Source organism: Saccostrea echinata, unplaced genomic scaffold (assembly GCF_033153115.1).
Source record: "Saccostrea echinata isolate AGI-Se365-2 ecotype Australia unplaced genomic scaffold, CSIRO_AGI_Sech_v1 ptg000014l, whole genome shotgun sequence".
NCBI lineage: Eukaryota > Metazoa > Mollusca > Bivalvia > Ostreida > Ostreidae > Saccostrea > Saccostrea echinata.
In genome coordinates, this window is record NW_026889763.1 from 1137762 (window position 1) to 1157107 (window position 19346).

The window sequence follows — 19346 nt, forward strand, 5'->3', positions numbered from 1 at the left end:
CCCGCACCCTTTTTCAGAAACCTAGTGGATTCGATGGACTGTCAGGGTTTTTTTATGGTGAGAGCTACAGTTCTAAAGTTAGTGACAACCCTGGATCTGCATCAAAAGAATTGAAGCATTTGATTCAAGAATGTATTATGGAATTATGCGACATACGACTGTAATTGATGTATACGTGTAGTTTCCTTTAGGGTCAATTTCTTTTCTCTCTTTGATATCAGATTACCACAGATATATATCCGAATATGAATCAACATTGCCAGTTTAGTGTCAACACCGATAAAAAGTGTAAACATCTCGACCGAAGCATCTCTAGCTTCCGATTTCTCGAAAAAGCGGATGATCTTTTTGAAGTAGGATTACAAATGAAACGATTGCTCACGATGACCGCTACACCAATTGATACTTGTACATATTTCTTATACTCGTTAGGCCTTGCATGTACACTGTATATAACTTTTGTAATTTTGAAAGGCAATGATTACGGAAGGAATATAAATTGAAGTGGCGATAGGATTTATATTGTTTTCCTATTTGGATTGTGGCTGTGAAAGGTATAGATAGGAGCCTAAAATTTGTTATGATAAAAGTATTTTAAAGTAGCATAAACTCATATCAGGTAAAATAGGTTGCTATGTGTCATGGTTACCATGGCAACATGCCCTAAAATTTGAGAAGTAGCATTTCTGAACATGTTTAGATCCCATTATTAATGTTTACAGTAATGCAGAAAAGTGACGGCGATTGTTTCCAAAAATCAAATACTTGATGTCTTACATATGTATACGCATGATAAAATATTTGAAAAAACATCTATTACATATGGAATCAAAGAAAAAAAAAGATAATGTAATACTCTGAAAGAGAAACATAATTGTTTTCAGATTTCGTAAAACTCCAGTCTAGAGATTCGCTAAACAATGTTACTTTTTGTTTCAAAGAATTTCTTATTTACATTGTATTACTTTTCTGCAAAAAACAATTCAACACCATCTTTTCTGAATTTAACTTTCATTTTGCACCAAATAAATATGAACACATGTTTTTGCAAAACGCACTCAACTAAAATTACACTCTGAATTATTTTGTATTTTATTAGCACAATATGCAGGAATGAATAGTTCAAATATTAGCAGCGAAACAGGGTACTACTATGCCCCCGAAGTTGCCAGAAATCTTCGCAAAGCATTCAGAGAGGCGTGGGAAAAAGAAGTCACACACAGGTAAATACAAGACAATGATATATATTGAAACACTTCGTTACCCCCCTCCCCCCCCCCCCTTACACCAAATCCCCACTTCTCGTAAAATCTCGAGGCTGTTTGACGTTATCTGAGTTATTTGTCATATAGGAAATGTTTCCCAATGCAATTTTAATGTTAAGATATAAAAATGTAAATATGTACATATTTTTGTTCTGATGAACGGATCGAAAGGTGGGATATCTCTATCCAAAGTGGGGGTAGGTTTAAAAAATCCAGCAATCGATTTTTTTCCTCCGTTCTCTGATGTGTAACTTGTAGGAATCGATCAATTCATACCAAATACATATTCCTTTTCTTCTCATATCATCTCATTTTACAAAAGTTACCTAGAAAAAAAGAGAAGAAAAATTACTGATAGAATAAAAAATAATCCCCATGTCTTCTTATAAAAAATTATATTATTCTATTTTTTTTCTAAAACCTATATCATACATATATATTTACTGTTACAGAAAGGAGTGTGAAGATCCTATCGACCATCAGGACATGTACGTCTTTCTCCTCATTCCAGCAGTACGTCACAGTGACGTCATTTCAGTATTAAATTTAATTTTTTACGAAATTCCATAGAACATCTAATCACGATTTAAAATATTGGAATGAAGCTTTAAATTTATGCGGCATGCGTTTAAGAAATTATGATTATGTTGAATTTCAGGTTCTGATCATAACGTTTTTATTCGTCTCAAAATTGGAGGTTGTCGGTCGTGTTTTACATGGAAAAAGTGTCTCGAGAAAGTAAGAATCTACTCAAACAATATGTCGATCTAAAACAAAATGATTAGAATAAAGATGAGTGAATTTGTAAATCAATTATGAAGGTTCAAAAAGAAACACTTAAAACCAACTGATAAGAAGATTTAATTCAGCACAAAACCTTATTCGGTAATGTTATTTTTTTTTTTATTTCAAACTAAAATCATAAAATTTCATTATTACAGGCCTAAAGATACCTTCGGATCAGACCGGTTTTCCTTTGCCGCAATATTCGGTGCCTTAACGTTCCTTTGTTTTGAGATTGCTGTCAAACGACGATACGTTGTACGACGTGCCAATGACGGTCCCCTGAACGTCCAAAGTATTTCATTTTGAAAACATTCCTTTTTTTTCTTTTTCCAAAGAAGAATCATTATGTTTATTTTTCAAAATATAATTTTCCTTCCATTTTCTATATCAATATTAATTTTTCTGCAATATTTTATGGTGAAATATTCGTAATTAAAAAAACCTTTGGTAAGACTAGAACAATATCAATACTATCATACTTTTAAAATCTGATTCTAACAATTCTATCATACTTAGAATCAGATTTTGAAAGTTTGAGCATAGTGAATAATTCCCAATCAATAGGAATTATATCTACTTTGACACAAAAGTTCTAGGTGCTGTTGTTTCCATCATTGTATACACGCTGGATTACTTCCCCTTGTTGACTGCTCTGGCAGACAAGACGGTGATAGGAGACATGGTGGGGACACTTTATATTTGGACGATGACATCACTGTTCATTATTCAGAGACTTGGTTGTTACGGTGAAGAGGTAAAGTTTATAATGCTAAGTGCTGTAAAGGGTTGTTTTGCACTATTTTAAGTTTTGTAAATTAAGGTTTCTTAGGAATTGGAACCAATCTCCAGTTTAAATTAGATTGTTCGATATTATTCATAGAGAGAAAATGGGTGCCATATACGTAACGTCATATTTTATTATACGATTGCTTGTACAACTTGCCTTTTGGTATCGGTAAATATGGAGCTCCTCGGGTGGCTAAATCATCGAACTGGCAGCAAAGGTTAGAGGGGAGGCAACCGGTATTATTATGTACGATGCTGTATATTACAGGGGAGGCAACTGGTATTATTATGTACGATGCTGTATATTACAGGGGAGGCGACTGGTATTATTATGTACGATGCTGTATATTGCAGGGGACGCGACTGGTATTATTATGTACGATGCTGTATATTACAGGGGAGGCAACCGGTATTATTATGTATGATGCTGTATATTACAGGGGAGGCGACTGGTATTATTCATACAAAACATTCCCATCTTCATGTGCCTCGTTTTCCTGGCTGTTAGCTTTCCAGCAAGGTTGATCTTGTCTGTCCGTAAAATTTTAAAGAAGGTGGACGGTACGTACGAAGAATTTTCTGCGCAGGAAACAGATAGCATAAGGCAAACTCCGCAGGGGAGATACGTCCAGAGTCTGCTTAAGAAAAGACCCAAAGAAACACTGAAAAACAAGGTGTTAGTATTTACATATACCAATTCCTCCTGTATTGCCCAAGTTACCTTTGTACTTGATGTCGGTCTATAAACCAGTGAGCGATTAGAAAAATTGTTTTGGAAATTTTTAAAAAAAAATCTTGTTTTTGAATCGATCAATTTTCTAAGAAAACTGCCTGTTAAACTGACTACAAAGGAAAAAAATAAAGAAACAAAATAAATTAAAAAACATCAAAACAAATGAGAATGAAAAATAGACAAACAACTGAAATAAATTAAAATAAATTTAAAAAAAAAAGAATGCAAAGATTCGCCTATACTATCCTTTCCCTTGAAAGTAGTGATTTTAAAAGGCCAATTAACAATATGGAAGTGAATTAATCAAGACTTGTAATTTATACTCTAGGGCTAGCGATGCAGACAATTCTTTTGGACACAGACTGAAGGAACTTATGATGGAAATAAGAACCAAAGTGACATACAAAAATATTCCAGGTATATAAACAATCAGTAATCCGATTTGCAAGAAGAACTCGGAAGAAGTAACAATTTTGAAACACTATATTTTTTCACAATCCTTTGGGTTCCTTTTTCATATTTTACTTGTTTTAGTAAAATGAAATCCTTTACCTCATTAATAAATTAGATGGTATCCCTACCCCCCCCCCCCCCCCCCCCACACACACACACACCCTCACACACACAGAGAGAGAGAGAGAGAATCTATCTTTTGAAATAACACTTTCTTATGTAATTATTCATATTTAAATCTTTTCTTTGAGCAGAATTTCGGTATTCTCTGCGAATGATGGGGGTGGTAGTAATTGGGGTGCTTCTTATTTACATGGTAAGGATTTTTTTAATTTATATTTTATACACGGACACAGAAGTCAAAACTTGTTTTAGATATCCAACAAATTCATGGAAATGTCTTAGATTCCGCCGATTTCTTTTTTCAGATATCTGCGGAAGTTCTTCTTGGACTGATTCCGCTACTCTCCTATATAAAATCCCTAATTTTGAGGAAAATCTCGAGGGTGGAAGGTTTCTCAGAAGAACACGGTATCAATACCAACTTTACAATCACAGTGCTCAGTGTGACAAGGGACGTAACCGTCGCTATACAAGGTAATCGATGCACCAGTTGGTGCCCAAATTCAAATCTCCTTGATTTTGTAGTCAATATAACAGTTTATCAAAAGTAAATACTATAGATTGGTTATTTTTTTTAAGTTGTACGAAAATTTTGTAAATTTTTCTCCGGGGTTACTAGAATGTGAAAAGAATTTGCTATTGTCAAATTCGTGATATCAAATAGGAATCAACTCTTAAGTGCATTCAAAATACATGTACATGTATTATAAAACTTAGCCCAAATTAAACCAATTGCCATGTAACATCGTAAAAGGCCCCTGCTAAAATATTCTGGGAAAAAAACAATTAAATAGTGCTAAGACTACCGATATGAAGTCCTTCTCTTTGGCGATTTCAGTATTACATGTGTACATGTATTTTATATATATGTACTTATTTTTTTCAGTTTGTGCTATCCTGTCTTCGTTTCTGGTATTCTGTATTGGTCTAATGAATATCATTCACACACTTATTTCATACAGGTAACTATTATGCACATTTACGTACAGGACAAGAGCACGTTCTGAGTCAAATCAATTTTTAAACGGAGACGGCTACTAACTAATAAGTTGATAATTCAGGGCTTTCTTTAATCTTGTTTAAAGTAAGCAATAATTCTATGGGCCTTATAATGACCTTGTTTGCAAATACAACGGTTTATCCTACCTTTGGGACGTATTTTGGTGGACATGTTTTATACCAATTGCTAGGCATTTGTGTTATGTTAATTTCGATTATATATTTGATTTCATTCAAAATTTTTAACTTTTAACTGCAGCTATACTACCAAATAAATGCTAACTTATAGTGTCTCTGTATGTTGAATTATAAATTTTACATTCCCCTTTACCAAAATTCACACAGTGCATGGTTATTTTGGTATATCTATTCAAATTTTGCAGGCAATATCTGATGGAATTATACCGCGGAGACAGCTCACACATCCCAAAACGGGAAAACCAAAACAATACGGACATCCTGGTAAAACAAGAGAGGGACAACAGCTCTTGACCACAGACACCTGACGTATGGATGGTTTAACCCCCCCCCCCCCCACACACACACCTTTCGAGATATTTTTAAAGACACGATAACTTTAGAAACACTTTAATTTCTAGCACATTATATCTGTATTCTGATGTCATTTTCCATTTTTGTTACATCTTGTATCATGTAGTGATTGCCGATCCACAGGTAAAAAAAAAAAAAACATTAAAAGGCTGGGGTTAGCTAGGTGTACACCATTCATACGTCAGGTGCCTGCATGTGGTCTTGAGTATATTAATGATAAAACTCACATGAATGCACAATAGATAAGGATGTATTAAACTTCAATTTATACATTGCTTATTTTCAGGTGGGAAGCATGCAGTTTGCGGGATACCAGATAGGATTTGTAATCTTTGGTACAGTATATTTAGTGCATGATACAATAAAATTTATTTATAACGTAATTTTTGGCAAATAAATAAATTGAAAAACATACAGTTGATCCTCAGAATCTGGATAATACATTGACAATTTACCTTTCGACAAGGTACCCACTATTTATTAACAAGAGGCTCATGGGCTACAACCCTCACCTACGTCGTTCTGCTGTCAATGTTTTCGGCATTTCGTGGTCTCAACACTTAATTTAAAAAATCATTCCTGCAAAATCACTTTTGATATTGGCACCTGCTGTTGGCTACCGAAAAAAAAAGAATAACATGAAATTTGATACCTGCAAAGTAAAATTACTCTTCAACTGGAATATGCATATCATCACTCGACTTTGTCCTGTGCATAGAAATTTAATATACATATACTTTGCATGAAAACAAAATCGAATCTACAGTTTGTGTGTGTATGTTAGGTATGTATAATAAGTATTTACTTTCAAACAAGTTTTTTTCTGTCTTGGCCCTGGTACCTAGAATACTATTGTGACTCGGTACTTTTATTTTAGTCATGGATGAAGTCCTCCACAAACAAACATAAATTAGCTTCTTCATCAGAGGATAATCGAATCCCTATTAAGCCGCCTATGAATGAGGAGCACACTATTTAGATTTATTTTTCAATGAAATGTCTTTCTTTTTTTTCTTTTAGCTTATGCCGTGCAGATTGTGATTTTGTTTTTCTCATCATTCGGAATATCCCTGGTCTTCATCGTAATAAAGTACAATCGTGAAAAACCGATTCGCAAAGTTGTGGAAATGATGTGGTACTATATTCTTTTATCATCTAGCAGTCCTATATCACAGCTTTTCTACTTGTGTAACTATATTTAATTTACAGTACATATTCGGTACATACTCGTGTTTTATGTGTGGAAAAAAATCTATTTGTCTTCTCTTTTGCCTGCCTTATGTTATTTCCGGTGGTATAGGCCAAATTGTTGTTTTCTGGTTAGAGGTGTATGGATATTTTTCTGTTTATAAGTTTGTTTGCTTTCTGTTTACAGGCATATGGCTATTTTCTGTTGATAGACATATGATTGTTTTCTATTTAATCACATACATATGTTTATTTTTTTTTTGTTTACAGGCCTATTCTTATTTTTCTGTTTACAGCCCTACTAGTAAATGGTTATTTAAAAAAAACTTTTTTACAGGTCTATTGTTCTCTCTTTACGGGTCTATTGTTGTTTTCTGTTTACAGGACTACATGCATATGGTTTTTACAGGCCTTTTTTACAGGTCTATTGTTTTCTGTTTACAGGTCTGTTGTTGTTTTCTGTTTACAGGCCTACTGTTTTATGATTGAAGACCTTTTTTTCTGTTTACAGGTCTTTGGTTGTTTTTCATTTAATGGCCTAATGGTTATTTTCTTTTACATGATTATTTACTGGGTTTTTTTCTCTATTTGTTCACAGGCCTATGGTTGTTTTCCGTTTTTTGTTTACAGGCCTATGGTTGTTTTCCGTTTTCTGTTTACAGGCCTATGGTTGTTTTCTGTTTACAGGCCTATGGTTGTTTTCTCAGTTCTGGTGCGACTTCTTCAGATCATTACTGCAAAGTTTGTTTTCCTTCAGGATAAAGGGAGGGTGATGGCGATTAGATATCGGTCAGTATATTGAAATTCTTGTTTTGTTATGTTGTATGAGGGGAAAAATGTTTTTGTACTTTGAAATACTGAAAAAATATAGTCCAAATTTATGATATAGTAGTTAAAATACTTTTAGACATCGAACCAAAAAAATATAGTCCAAATTTATGCTTTAGTAGTTAAAATACGTTTAGACATCGAACCAAAGCCATCTTTTTTTTCTTCTAATGTGCATAACAAGGTTTCGAAATCAATTTGGATCTTGTCAGGTTTAGTTCATCTGAAGTCACAACGTTGCATTTTCCTTTTTTTAAGGCGGAGTTACCTTGTGTTCCTGTATTTTACTTTCATTTTGGATATTATAATCGGTACAATGCGCTGTCCGTACCGCCTTGTCAAAGCAATAATTCTTGGATCGTTGACTTTGTCAAGATTGGATCATAGCGCCCTCTCCCGGGAGTTCGAAACTTTGGATACTGGTAAATTATAAAATCGATAAATAGTATGTTTTTCTTACAGAAGCATTTCATGCCATCATTGAGCCATTTTGCCTCGATAGTTTCCTTCATTAACTAACCATTTTGTAGCAGAAAGATAGATATACCTATCTCTTTTTCAAAAACAGGTTTCCGCGCCTATGTGGGATTTCTGCACTTTGAGAATATGACGTCACATCCAGTTTTATTGACATTTGTCCGTCTGTTGCTAGCAAGACCTGGAGGATTCGAACCACCTAAAAAATTAAAAGCCAGCGTTAAAGCGTCTGTGTCACATGGAGAGGTCATAATATCTGAATTAGGTAAGTATCACTGCAATAAAACCAATTCCATCCCACTCAAAGAGAAAAACACAGCAATTCTCATACGTATACATATATTTTTTTGTTGTCGGTGAGTAGATGAACCTCATCCATCGGAAGGGTAAGTTTAAAGTGTGTCTCTCTTGAGTCAATTGGAAGATATAAAAAGATTTTGATGAATTTAGGGGGAAAAGTTTGCTCTAAGGAAATGAAAAAAATATTACATTTTGCTGTGGATCCAGAAAAAAAAGATAGTTCCATTTTTTTCCCTATATTTTAAAAGCTTACACTACAGGAAGAACAATTAAAATTGATGAAACTAAACTTAAAACTGAAATTACTGAAGACTCTTATTTTAAGCGAAATGATTTTCACGAGAACTTGAAATCGCGAGTGGTTGTTAGTTCAAGGGATTTTGCAATTATTTCAGCAATAAAAAAATAAAATGAGTATTTTTATTTCGTAAATGGAGCTTCTTGCAAAATTATACTTTAATAAATTCCTCGCCTATAATTAATTAAATCTACAGTAGTGCTTAAAAAATCCACACTTTGTTGGAAGTATCAGGTACTCTCTTTCCGAATTATCATCTGGTTCTTGGCATGCTACTGTCATGGTTTAGTTCTAGAACCTCTGACTGCTTATACAAACGCTAACATTTATATTTCAGGGAACGCTTTCTGGAAGGATAATCAACTGACAAAGAAAGCCAGGGCAAAACATCGCTGGCATCTGTTGTACACTCTACATAAAAATCCCCAGCTTCAGTTTCTAAGAAGAAACTCGTTTGACTGGTTGGAGGATTAAATAAATGCACATTATTGTCTCGAGACTGAAAACTATAGACCTTGTGGATATTTCCATCATGTGTTTGTTACTTTCAAAAAACATAGGGGTTATTGTTTGTTACTATTAATGGATTTCTTGTATGTCAAAAAAGAAAAAAAATCAGTAAAATATACTGAAATAATGTTTAATTATTCACATCTTTTATTACATGTAACAAGGACTATTTAACTTTTTATTTGCTTAAAGAAGTTATTACAGCCCATGTCTTTCCCTTCATGGGATCTTTATCTAACTAATTTGCCGGAGTTAGACCAAACGGCAACAAAAAGTGTGTGTGCGTTGTGGGCATATAAATGAAATTTTCATATGAAAACTACAGCAGAAGATATGCGCACCCCCCCCCCCCTTTTGTACTACGGGCATGATTTGACTGTTTGATTTAAAAACGTAAAAATCTATACAGTAATAACTTAATTAGGATATATTTTATCGAAAATGACAATGAAATTTTTATCTTTATAGCATATCCCCATTACTAAAATGCACATGAAAAGTTAAATTGTCAGTATAGAGCGCCAATTTAATACAAATTCACATAATTTTATTTATTTGAAGATATCTTTAAATAATTGTTGCTTTCTCTCTTTCAAAGAACTGATTAGGGCATTAGTTCCTCTAACAAAATCGTTAAAAGATGATAGAAGATATCTTCATTTAAATTCAAGGGATCAATTAATTTTTTATACTGAGGTATAAATTAATTTTTGTAGTGCAACAACATTGTTCAGCTCAATAACTGATCTAATGCGCGCATATGTGCGATTTAAATTAAAAAACGTGAAAATAAATTAACAAGGAGTGATCGATCTCAAAAAATTACAAACAATACAAATCTGTAAACAAGGCATAAAACACCGACCCCCGAAAATTCTAGAGGTGGGATCAAATGCCCAAGAGAAGTCAGCATCAAACATCGATTCAACTGATGAGTGTATGACTCTACATTTATTAGTGGACTTGAATGTTTGTCAAAGGAAACCCAAAGAAAACACTACTTTGCAGACAGTTGTGCGATTGTGTTTTATAGACTGATATGTTGTATGATCCTTTTGTAGACAATTTAAGTGCTCCACAACCCGTATTTTAAAAAATAAATAAATAAATAAATCCTTACATTACTTTTGGTTTTATATATAACACCATTTTACATAGATTTTTTTTCATACATATAATTATTAAGGTCTTCCGTTTCCAACGGAAGACCTTCTACTGATTCTGATGGTTAAGATTATTATTATTCTTTTTTTTTTTTCCTAGACGCCAACTTTGAAGCTTCATATCTTCCTCATTTCTGAACGGATTTTGTTCAAATTTTCAGAGCTTTTAGACTTTGCAAAACACTCTCAGAATACTGTAATACAATTCGGAAATTACCTTCTGTTCACGAGTTATTCCCCTTTGATTGAAATTTTTATGCCTCTGGTTTCCAGACAAAGGCTCTGAGACTGTAATAATTGGAGCACAAAACCCTTTGAAATTGAAAAGAAGAAGCATTGAAGTTGTGCACATCGGTTTTTGTTTTTTGATTTTTGCATTAAAAATGGCGCTAGAGAGGGGTCAAAAGTTAGAACGCGGAAAAGAGCAAAAATTTTGACATATTTTCCTTTATATCTTTAAAACTAAAAATATTTTGTTAAAACATGTAGAATAAAAGTTGTGCATAATAGCAAGAGCTTTCATTTGATATCATTTAAAAGGGGCTGGCCCCTAAAATTAGGGATCTAGAGCCTTTGAAAGTTTTCGCTTTATAACTCAAAAACGGTAAATATTTCGATATGGCTTTCGGAATTAAAGTTGTTCTTTAACACCTTATTGATCTCATACAAATGTTGTTTTGTTTGAGTATTGCGTAATATGTCGTAATATGTAGGTAAAAAGCAGGTCCCGTAAACAGGTAAGCGTTTTCATTCGGCAAGTAAATCGGAACTCTTCATGTGTATAACTTTAACAAACTTGCAATAAATTATATACCCTACTGTATTAAATGCTAATTTTCTTCTAAATAAGGTTTTAAACGTGTTCTGTGGTTCACTCATAAATTATTCTTTACAACTTTCTTTTCTTTTTTAATTTAGATTTAAAGGGAACACGTCTTCAAATAAAGGAAGGAATTAAATGTATCTATATAACTATATAAGTAATATTAAACTTTAAGCATCGAATAATTAATGATCATTAACAGTACGCATTTCTCCATGTTCACCTAAATGTTTTTAGTTATGTAACACAACCCGCGATCCCACGTTGCCGAGGTCACCATCGACCAGCCACCTGCGGTCATAAACCATGTAAACAAAACAAATATCTGTGAAGACTGTGATCACGTTTTAAATCCATCGTGTAGAAACAACAACTAATGAAACATTGTGTTTTTTAAATTTATATTGAATCTTTAAGATAACTTAATCTCATCTTTGATTTAATCTTAATTTCAAACACTAGTGCATAAAATCATTTCGAATTTTAATCGCTTTTACCGGCCTGTTCACTGTCGACACAGCAATACGATTTAAAAAAAAACAAAACAATTTATTTCTCTGTCCCGTGTAATTGCATCTTTGATTTAGTCTTAATTTCAAACACTAGTGCATAAAATCATTTCGAATTTTAATCGCTTTTACCGGCCTGTTCACTGTCGACACAGAAATACGATTTAAAAAAACAAACAAACAAACAATTTATTTCTCTGTCCCGTGTAATTGTATTCTATTTCAATTGTAATTGAAAAGGTGCTAAGGCAAATAATTGCAATTAGTGATGGAGAATTAAGTATTAATACTTGAGTAAAGTATAATTTTTACTATCAGTCTCTTAATTGTTTCTTCATTTAATTTTTCATTAAATATTAAACTATATGCATCAAATAATACTTTTAAACATACAATAATTCACGCCTTCTTACAGCACAGTTTACATTCTGCTCTGTCGCTTTGTAACCCAGTCTTCGTGCACACGTGGCCGCAGAGAGCCGGGGTCATATCGGTATTAAAATACATTGTGTACTCATAGCGATTAATGGAAAATTGGGTTTGAAATCATTTCGAATCTTACATATTATTTTATTTTACTCTATCTCACGCTTATTTTATCAATCCTTACCGCCCGTGCATTTATTCATATTAAGTTTTACGCATTTTAATTGCCGACTTAACCATTAAGTTTGCAACAATTTATTTTTCTGTCTCGTGTTTTAAACTGCATGTACACATGCATGATAATTGTAAGTGGAGGTGACTTTTTCAATTCTCGGCATCCTCACATGTGATTTCGGAACCTTAATTGACATTGTGAGGATGAATTCTCGGGAAAATCGAAAAGTTTTACGGATACATGCATACATACATATATGCATGCAAGTACAGAACATCCTCTTTTTATAAGCACGATCATGAATTCGAATGTACAAGTGTACATGTATATATGTAAGAGCGCCCCAAATGTACGCATATCGAGTGTTTAAAATACAGAGAAATACAAAATCCCCGGTCTCTGTTTTACATTATCTTTGCAACAAAATATTGGTTAATCTGAAATCAATTTTATCGATCTATAGCTTATTTTGAAGTAAATTATCGGTCCACTGAGATGATAACGAGTTGTTTTTATAACGAGTATATTTAGAGTATTCCGAATCACTTTTTACATTTTGACGGTAAACGATTTTATTAACAAGTTTATAAATGGTTGGTTGGTATTAAAGGAAAGCCAATTCAATGAGAAATCAAATCTACATTACACGGCGAGTCTATCTACGATACAACGGCCTTGACAGGGGTTATATTTACATCACCTTTTTAGTGTATTGCAGGTCACTTCCGGGTATTTCGAATCACCAGGTAAATGGCTAAAAACAGTCAGATAACAACATTATAATTAATGAATAAGTTGGCATTGTTTACCAAAAGTATCAAAAAATAAAAAGAATTATTTTCTTGTTGAATGTTGTTGTTTTTTTTTTTTATTAAGTTATTAAAGCCCCCCCCCCCCCTTCTGTAGACACACTATAAAACAGCATTCTCAGAGGCGGATCATGCAGAAAAGCAAATACCAACAGAGTATTTACTTTCTGAAATTACCTGATTGTAAATTGTTGTCCTGTAAATATAATCATGATAATTATGTAATTTTTTTTTACCTATGTGATTTTTTTAATGCAAATAATTAACATTGAACTGTCATAATTCTACGAGTAGGCTACCAAATAATGATATAATGATGATAAAAAAAATTGTGAAAAGGAATTAAACCAACTCATGTTTAGATTTCATGATTATCAAGAATGACGTATATCACTGCATACGTGTACTCGTACATATCAACATTGATCAACACTGATCAAGTGTATACCGGGACCCGGGATAGTCTTATTATAGCTCTTGCTTTGTCAAATCATTACTTTCATACCCCTTGCATTTAAGAAAAACAATGTTATAAAAAAAAATAATAATCTGACATATACATGTAGCGTGTGCAATTTATTTGGCTAGGGGCATGTACACACGTGGTTCGAAACTATAGGGGGCTACAAATGCGGTCATAACTAGTATATTTTTGAGGTGTTATAAAAAACAAATAATACTCACAAAAGCTTATAAAATTGCCGTTCTATCGATACCTTATATGCCATGTTTCATCCACCAACAACGCCACGACATCGATGAGAAATACCATGCAACGTTTCTACACGGGCATTTTCTTCGAAAAGGGTAGGAAGTTAATGAATTAAAATAATTAATTCTTTTAGTTAACGCATTATGTTTACCTCTTTATTTGTTGTATGTAATAAGTATAGACCTTACTAATAATGACTGTTTGGTTGTCACACCTGTGCATGTGTTGTGCGAGGTACAGCGGTAAGGTAAATTACCGAGAGTCGCGATATGCGGGGTGATTCGGAATACCCTAAATGATCTAACATGGGCCCACACAATACGACTAAATTCGTTTCATGAATGAACTGGTTCTTAACAAATATATGTACAATATACAATATCTTTTCTTTAGATCTGTTTGTTTATTATTTTCAACCACAATCTGCAGTTACACGAAATCCATGCACAACGGCGCTACACCTGTCAATCAAAATCACTCGATATTGTGAACTCAGTCTGGTGTTACGGCAGCATTTCCGAAGTGATTCAAGATATTCTATCGGCTAATTCTAATTTTTCGCGTTGAATAATAATGTTTTGGAACAAAGTTGGAATTAAGGCTGGAGCTGCATGCTGTGAATTTATCACACCTGCAATCTGCAGTCTATGTATATGAAGCATCTGTTGAGTAATGAATCAGAGAGCATAATATGCGGAACAAGTTTGATTGAGATTTTTACTTTTCCTTTAAGATAAAATGATTAATAACATAATTTATGCATCTAATAGATACAGTGCAGCTTTTTAAAAACAAGAATCTGTAATTGAAAATGTGAAAGTGAAGAGTTTAGGTAATAGTTCTTAACCAAAATTTAATGACAGTTCATTCCTTCCTAGTCTCTATATAACATTTAATTACGGCCGTGCCCTCTCCCCTTCAATTGATGTCTTATACATGATTTTAAATTCTGTTTATGTATCAAGAAATTTCCACAGGTACTTGTGGACAGGATCCCCCCCCCCCCCAAATTCAACCCCGATGTTTGTTGGACATTTTTTTCCACAAATTATATTTATTTCACTTATTCATCATGTGTACCATAGGAAAAAATCGAGTACAAGTACCTGTGGAAATTTCTATTTGCCCCCCTCCCTCCAAAAAGACTGAAATTGCTTTCTACGGGCTTGACAAAAGGTACTTGTGGACAGACCCCCCCCCCCCCCCGATATTCAACCCCGGGGCTTGTTGGACATTTTTTCCACAAATTATATTTATTTCACTTACTCATCATGTGTACCATATGAAAAAATCGTGAAAACCCCATTTGATAATCGTTCCACACAAAAAATGCCTCACTGTGTATAGTTAAAACATTAATTTTTCATATTTCTTGATGAAATTAACATTAAAAAAAGCAACACAAAATTAATACCGGATTACATATCACTTGAATTTATCATAAAGCAGAAAATCTGTTCTGCGGGCTTCAAGGCCAGCTCAGGAACCTAAAGATGTCCTCATTTTCCAAGTCCAGTACAGAACGTAAAATAAATGAAATAAATCACACGATCACTGGGATGAACTCAAAGAAAGAAGACTCTTGAGGAAAAGATATTTTGATTCGACTTATAGACTGAAATAAACCGATATTCTCTTTTTGCCACTCTTTCCTGGTGCCCTGGGACTCTGAATGTAGGATCAGTATTTTTTTCACAGGTCCGTTGTACGGATTGTACGGGGGGGGGGAGCAGACCTTCTGAAAATAGTCTTTTGCTGTAGTTTTAATATGTAAATTTTGATTTAGTTGCTGCTTGCACCCTCCCCACTCTTTGTTTCTCTACGGTCATACATAGACGAATCCCAGCAAAAATGTAATGACCCCCCCCCCCTCCAACACACACTTTCTTTTAAATATGTATTGCGATAGGGCTTAAAATAGGAAAACATTTTCTGCATATCTCTACATCGAAAAATATAAAACAAATATTTTTTTTTTATATTTTCTTTTTAAAACAACATAGATAATTATGCATAGCTAATTAAATACTGAATTAAATATTTATCTTTGCAGACAATATGCTCTGGGTTATAGAACATGATGTGAAAGCGTATCGTAATGCACCTTGTAATCCTTTGGATTTTCAGATTTAAGGCCAATGCGAAAACCCAAAGACGCCGACATTTTTTTATGCTACTGTAATCGAAGATCCGGGGGGCATACACTTTTTGTCCTGTCCACCTGTCTATTTGTCTGTTAGACTGTGTTAGCCTCTTTGTCCGCAAAAAACTATGCCCATAAAATTTGATTGGTTGGAACTACTGCTTTCATATTTCTTATGTGTATTCCTAGTAACAAGGACTTCCTTCAGGTACCAACATATTTGACCTCTTGACCTTGAACTTGGAGTTTGATCCTCTTTCGTAAAATTTTACCAAACTATAACCTTGGCCAAAACTTTTGAACAGTTGGTGCTATGGCTTTTATACTTCACATCTGTATCCCTTGTGATAAGTCTCCTCCTTGGGTATAAATATGTTTGACCATTTGACCTTGATCTTGGAGTTTGACCAACTTTTAAACAACTTTAGCCTTGACAATAACTTTTGAATGACTAGTACTAGGGCTTTTATATTACATAGGTAATTTTCTTGTGACAAGGCCTGTCATTGTATACCTTTAATTTTGACCATTTTACCTTGACCTTTGAGTATGTCCTACTTTTGAAAAACTTAAACCTTGGTTATAACTTTTGAACAGTTGGTACTAAGGCTTTTTTAAAACCATATGTGTATTCCTTGTAACAATTAAGACCTTCCCTCAAGTACAAACAATTATGATCCCTTGACCTTGGAGTTTGACCTTTTAAAGAAATTAACCTTAGCAATAACTTTTAAACTGTTGCTGCTGTGGCTTTCATACTAGTATATATTTCACAGTATATTCTTTGTTCAAGACCTTTATTTGGGTAATAACATTTTATCTTTTGATCTTGACCATGGAGTTTGACTTGCATTTGAGAAACTTTAACTTTTGCCATAAGATGCCATATAGGGGCATCAGTGTTTCAAAAATCACACGTTGTTCAGTATCCAAATCGGGCATAAAACATTTACAATGATCCTTTAAAGCAGTGAGTTGAACCTAATAAATTACGACTATAGAAATTATGATAATTTATTTCGATGTATGGTCTAAAAAAACGTTTATTATACCTCTGTGAAAACTAGCTTACAAGTGAAAAATCACTAGTAAAATAGAATTTGATTGGCCGAGAAAGTCACGTGTCCATCATGTTTGCCCTGCAACAAAACGTCGTGTTTCACGATTGTGACGTCACAATTAAACGAGTGAGGAGTTAGATTGTTTATAGCGACGCTGCTAACTTCGTTCGCGCGGTAACAACAACTAAAAATTCACCCCAAAAAATCACCTTAATTAATGGAATTGCATACAGATAGTAGATTAAACATTCTTTGTTAAAATGTTTGCACTTTTCAAAATTCGTTTATGGAAGTACAGCTAACATACGTCATGAGACGTCACAGTCTAGACGTTCCAAATGTCTCGTGCTGTTTGAAGAGGCGGATCTTAAAATTAAGTGAACAATGCACTCGCCCAACGGTCGCACCGTCAACATATTATCGTTGATTGATTGTGTCGATTTAAATGTGTAAAAATGTAATGGTGTTTGAATGTTACTGGTGTGATCACACAAACTTGTCACGTAGGAATTTTTTTTTAATGAAACGAGGCTATTGGTGTACCTGTAACTTACATCTCTTTCATATCGTTCTCATCAAATGCATGTTTGCTTTATTCATTGGATCTCCTTTGTAATTCCTGCATTTTGGTTAATTCGGTATTATAAACAATTTATTGCATAATAGAGACATAAAGATTTCTTCGCAAATGAAAAATCATATTTCCTCGGGCGTTGCCTTCGGGGAGTATGATTTTTCATGGGCGAAGAAATCTTCATGTTGCCCTCGCGGAATATGATTTTTTATGGGCGAAGAAATCTTCATGTCTCCCTCACTATCATGCAATAAATGCAAACTGTGAACTTGGTAAGTCCGAAACACACAAAAGGTTATCGCTGATATCATACAGAGTGTATCATTGCCTTGATCAGGCCCATGGGAAGCAAATTCAGTTTTTTTTTGGGGGGGGGGGGCACAGCCATACATTTTCAGTTGACAGTTGAGGGGGCACTACTACCATAAATTTCCTGACAAGCAAAAGGTCACCAACTACTAAAAATTCCTTGACAAGCAAAAAAAAAAGAAGGTTATCAGACGTTTTTATTGAGGTGGCACAAGCTATAGTATCTATGTCTACTATAGTAATCTATATATCGGCAAAATTATTGGGGGGGGGGGCACGCCCCCCTCGATTCCTACGGCCATGTTGATTAAATTTAGGGTCACTAAGGAAAGAATGTTTTGACTGGATGAATGGTCTGAAAGAACATGTGTTAACTTGTCGAGTCGGTAACACATAGATGGGGTTTTCTTATAACCAGAGTGTGTCATGGTTTGATGCAAGGTCATTTGAACGAGTTCAAGGTCATCAACGGAGAAACAACATTCCTTAACTGTCTTTCTACTGGTGAGACATTGCAAGTTGATACCCCTTACAAGATTGCTTATAACCTTAGAATGTGGCATGACCTTGACTCAAGGTCACTTCTTCCTGTTCGCAGCTCCAACGGAAGACCTACTCGTTGCTTTGCAACGAGCTCTGCTCTAGTATTTATTATATATTTGTAATATAATACAGGGTTTTTGCATCCCTGATATGAACACAGGCACGCGCCCTGTAATACACACCCTGTATCGGCACCCTTTATTTGACCCTTTATCACACCCTTTATTACACCTATCCGGATCATCTCTGTATTTTTCATTCGGAGTACCTCGGATCTTTTTCTATTAATTTAATTGTTAATGAAGTTTACTTAAATTGTAATCTTATTTCATCGGGTATTTAATGTTGTTCAAAATAATTATTTTTTAAATTTGTAATTATTTCATTTCTTATCACTGAATGTAATGCCTTTGGGGAAAAAAATGAGAAATGGAAATTCAACAAAAACAGAACCCATTCAAATGATTAAAAATTCAGTAATTAATTTACAAGTTTATAAATGATTTTAAGACACTATTTTCAAATATATAATAAAAACAACAATACATGACAAAATCTGTATCACACCCCATATCAACCCTCGACCAATATCAGCCCTCTGGCCTTCGGCCCTCGGGCTGATATTGGAGTCTCGGGTTGATATGGGGTGTGATACAGATTTTGCCATGAATTATTCTCTATGTATCATAAAGGATTGTGACGTAACAATAACTTTTAAACACTATGACGTCATTGCATTGTCTCAGAGACGCATAGAGGGTATTTCTACGCGAGTTGCGACAGTGATTTCGTGTGATAGTA

The 19346-nt window shown here is 34.0% G+C and overlaps 1 protein-coding gene across 1 annotated transcript; it reads left to right on the forward strand.

The window, feature by feature from the left end:
• The first annotated feature begins 1113 nt into the window (after nucleotides 1-1113).
• LOC133187097 (receptor for retinol uptake stra6-like) lies at nucleotides 1114-9336 on the forward strand. The gene is made up of 17 exons (XM_061322459.1): nucleotides 1114-1223; nucleotides 1718-1778; nucleotides 1924-2003; nucleotides 2207-2343; nucleotides 2642-2805; nucleotides 3278-3513; nucleotides 3899-3987; nucleotides 4278-4339; nucleotides 4452-4620; nucleotides 5033-5108; nucleotides 5529-5607; nucleotides 5984-6032; nucleotides 6718-6832; nucleotides 7573-7674; nucleotides 7972-8135; nucleotides 8282-8455; nucleotides 9126-9336. Exons 1-17 carry the CDS (start codon nucleotides 1114-1116, stop codon nucleotides 9260-9262), a joined length of 2004 nt encoding a protein of 667 aa, XP_061178443.1. The 3' UTR covers nucleotides 9263-9336.
• Nucleotides 9337-19346: the final 10010 nt, after the last annotated feature.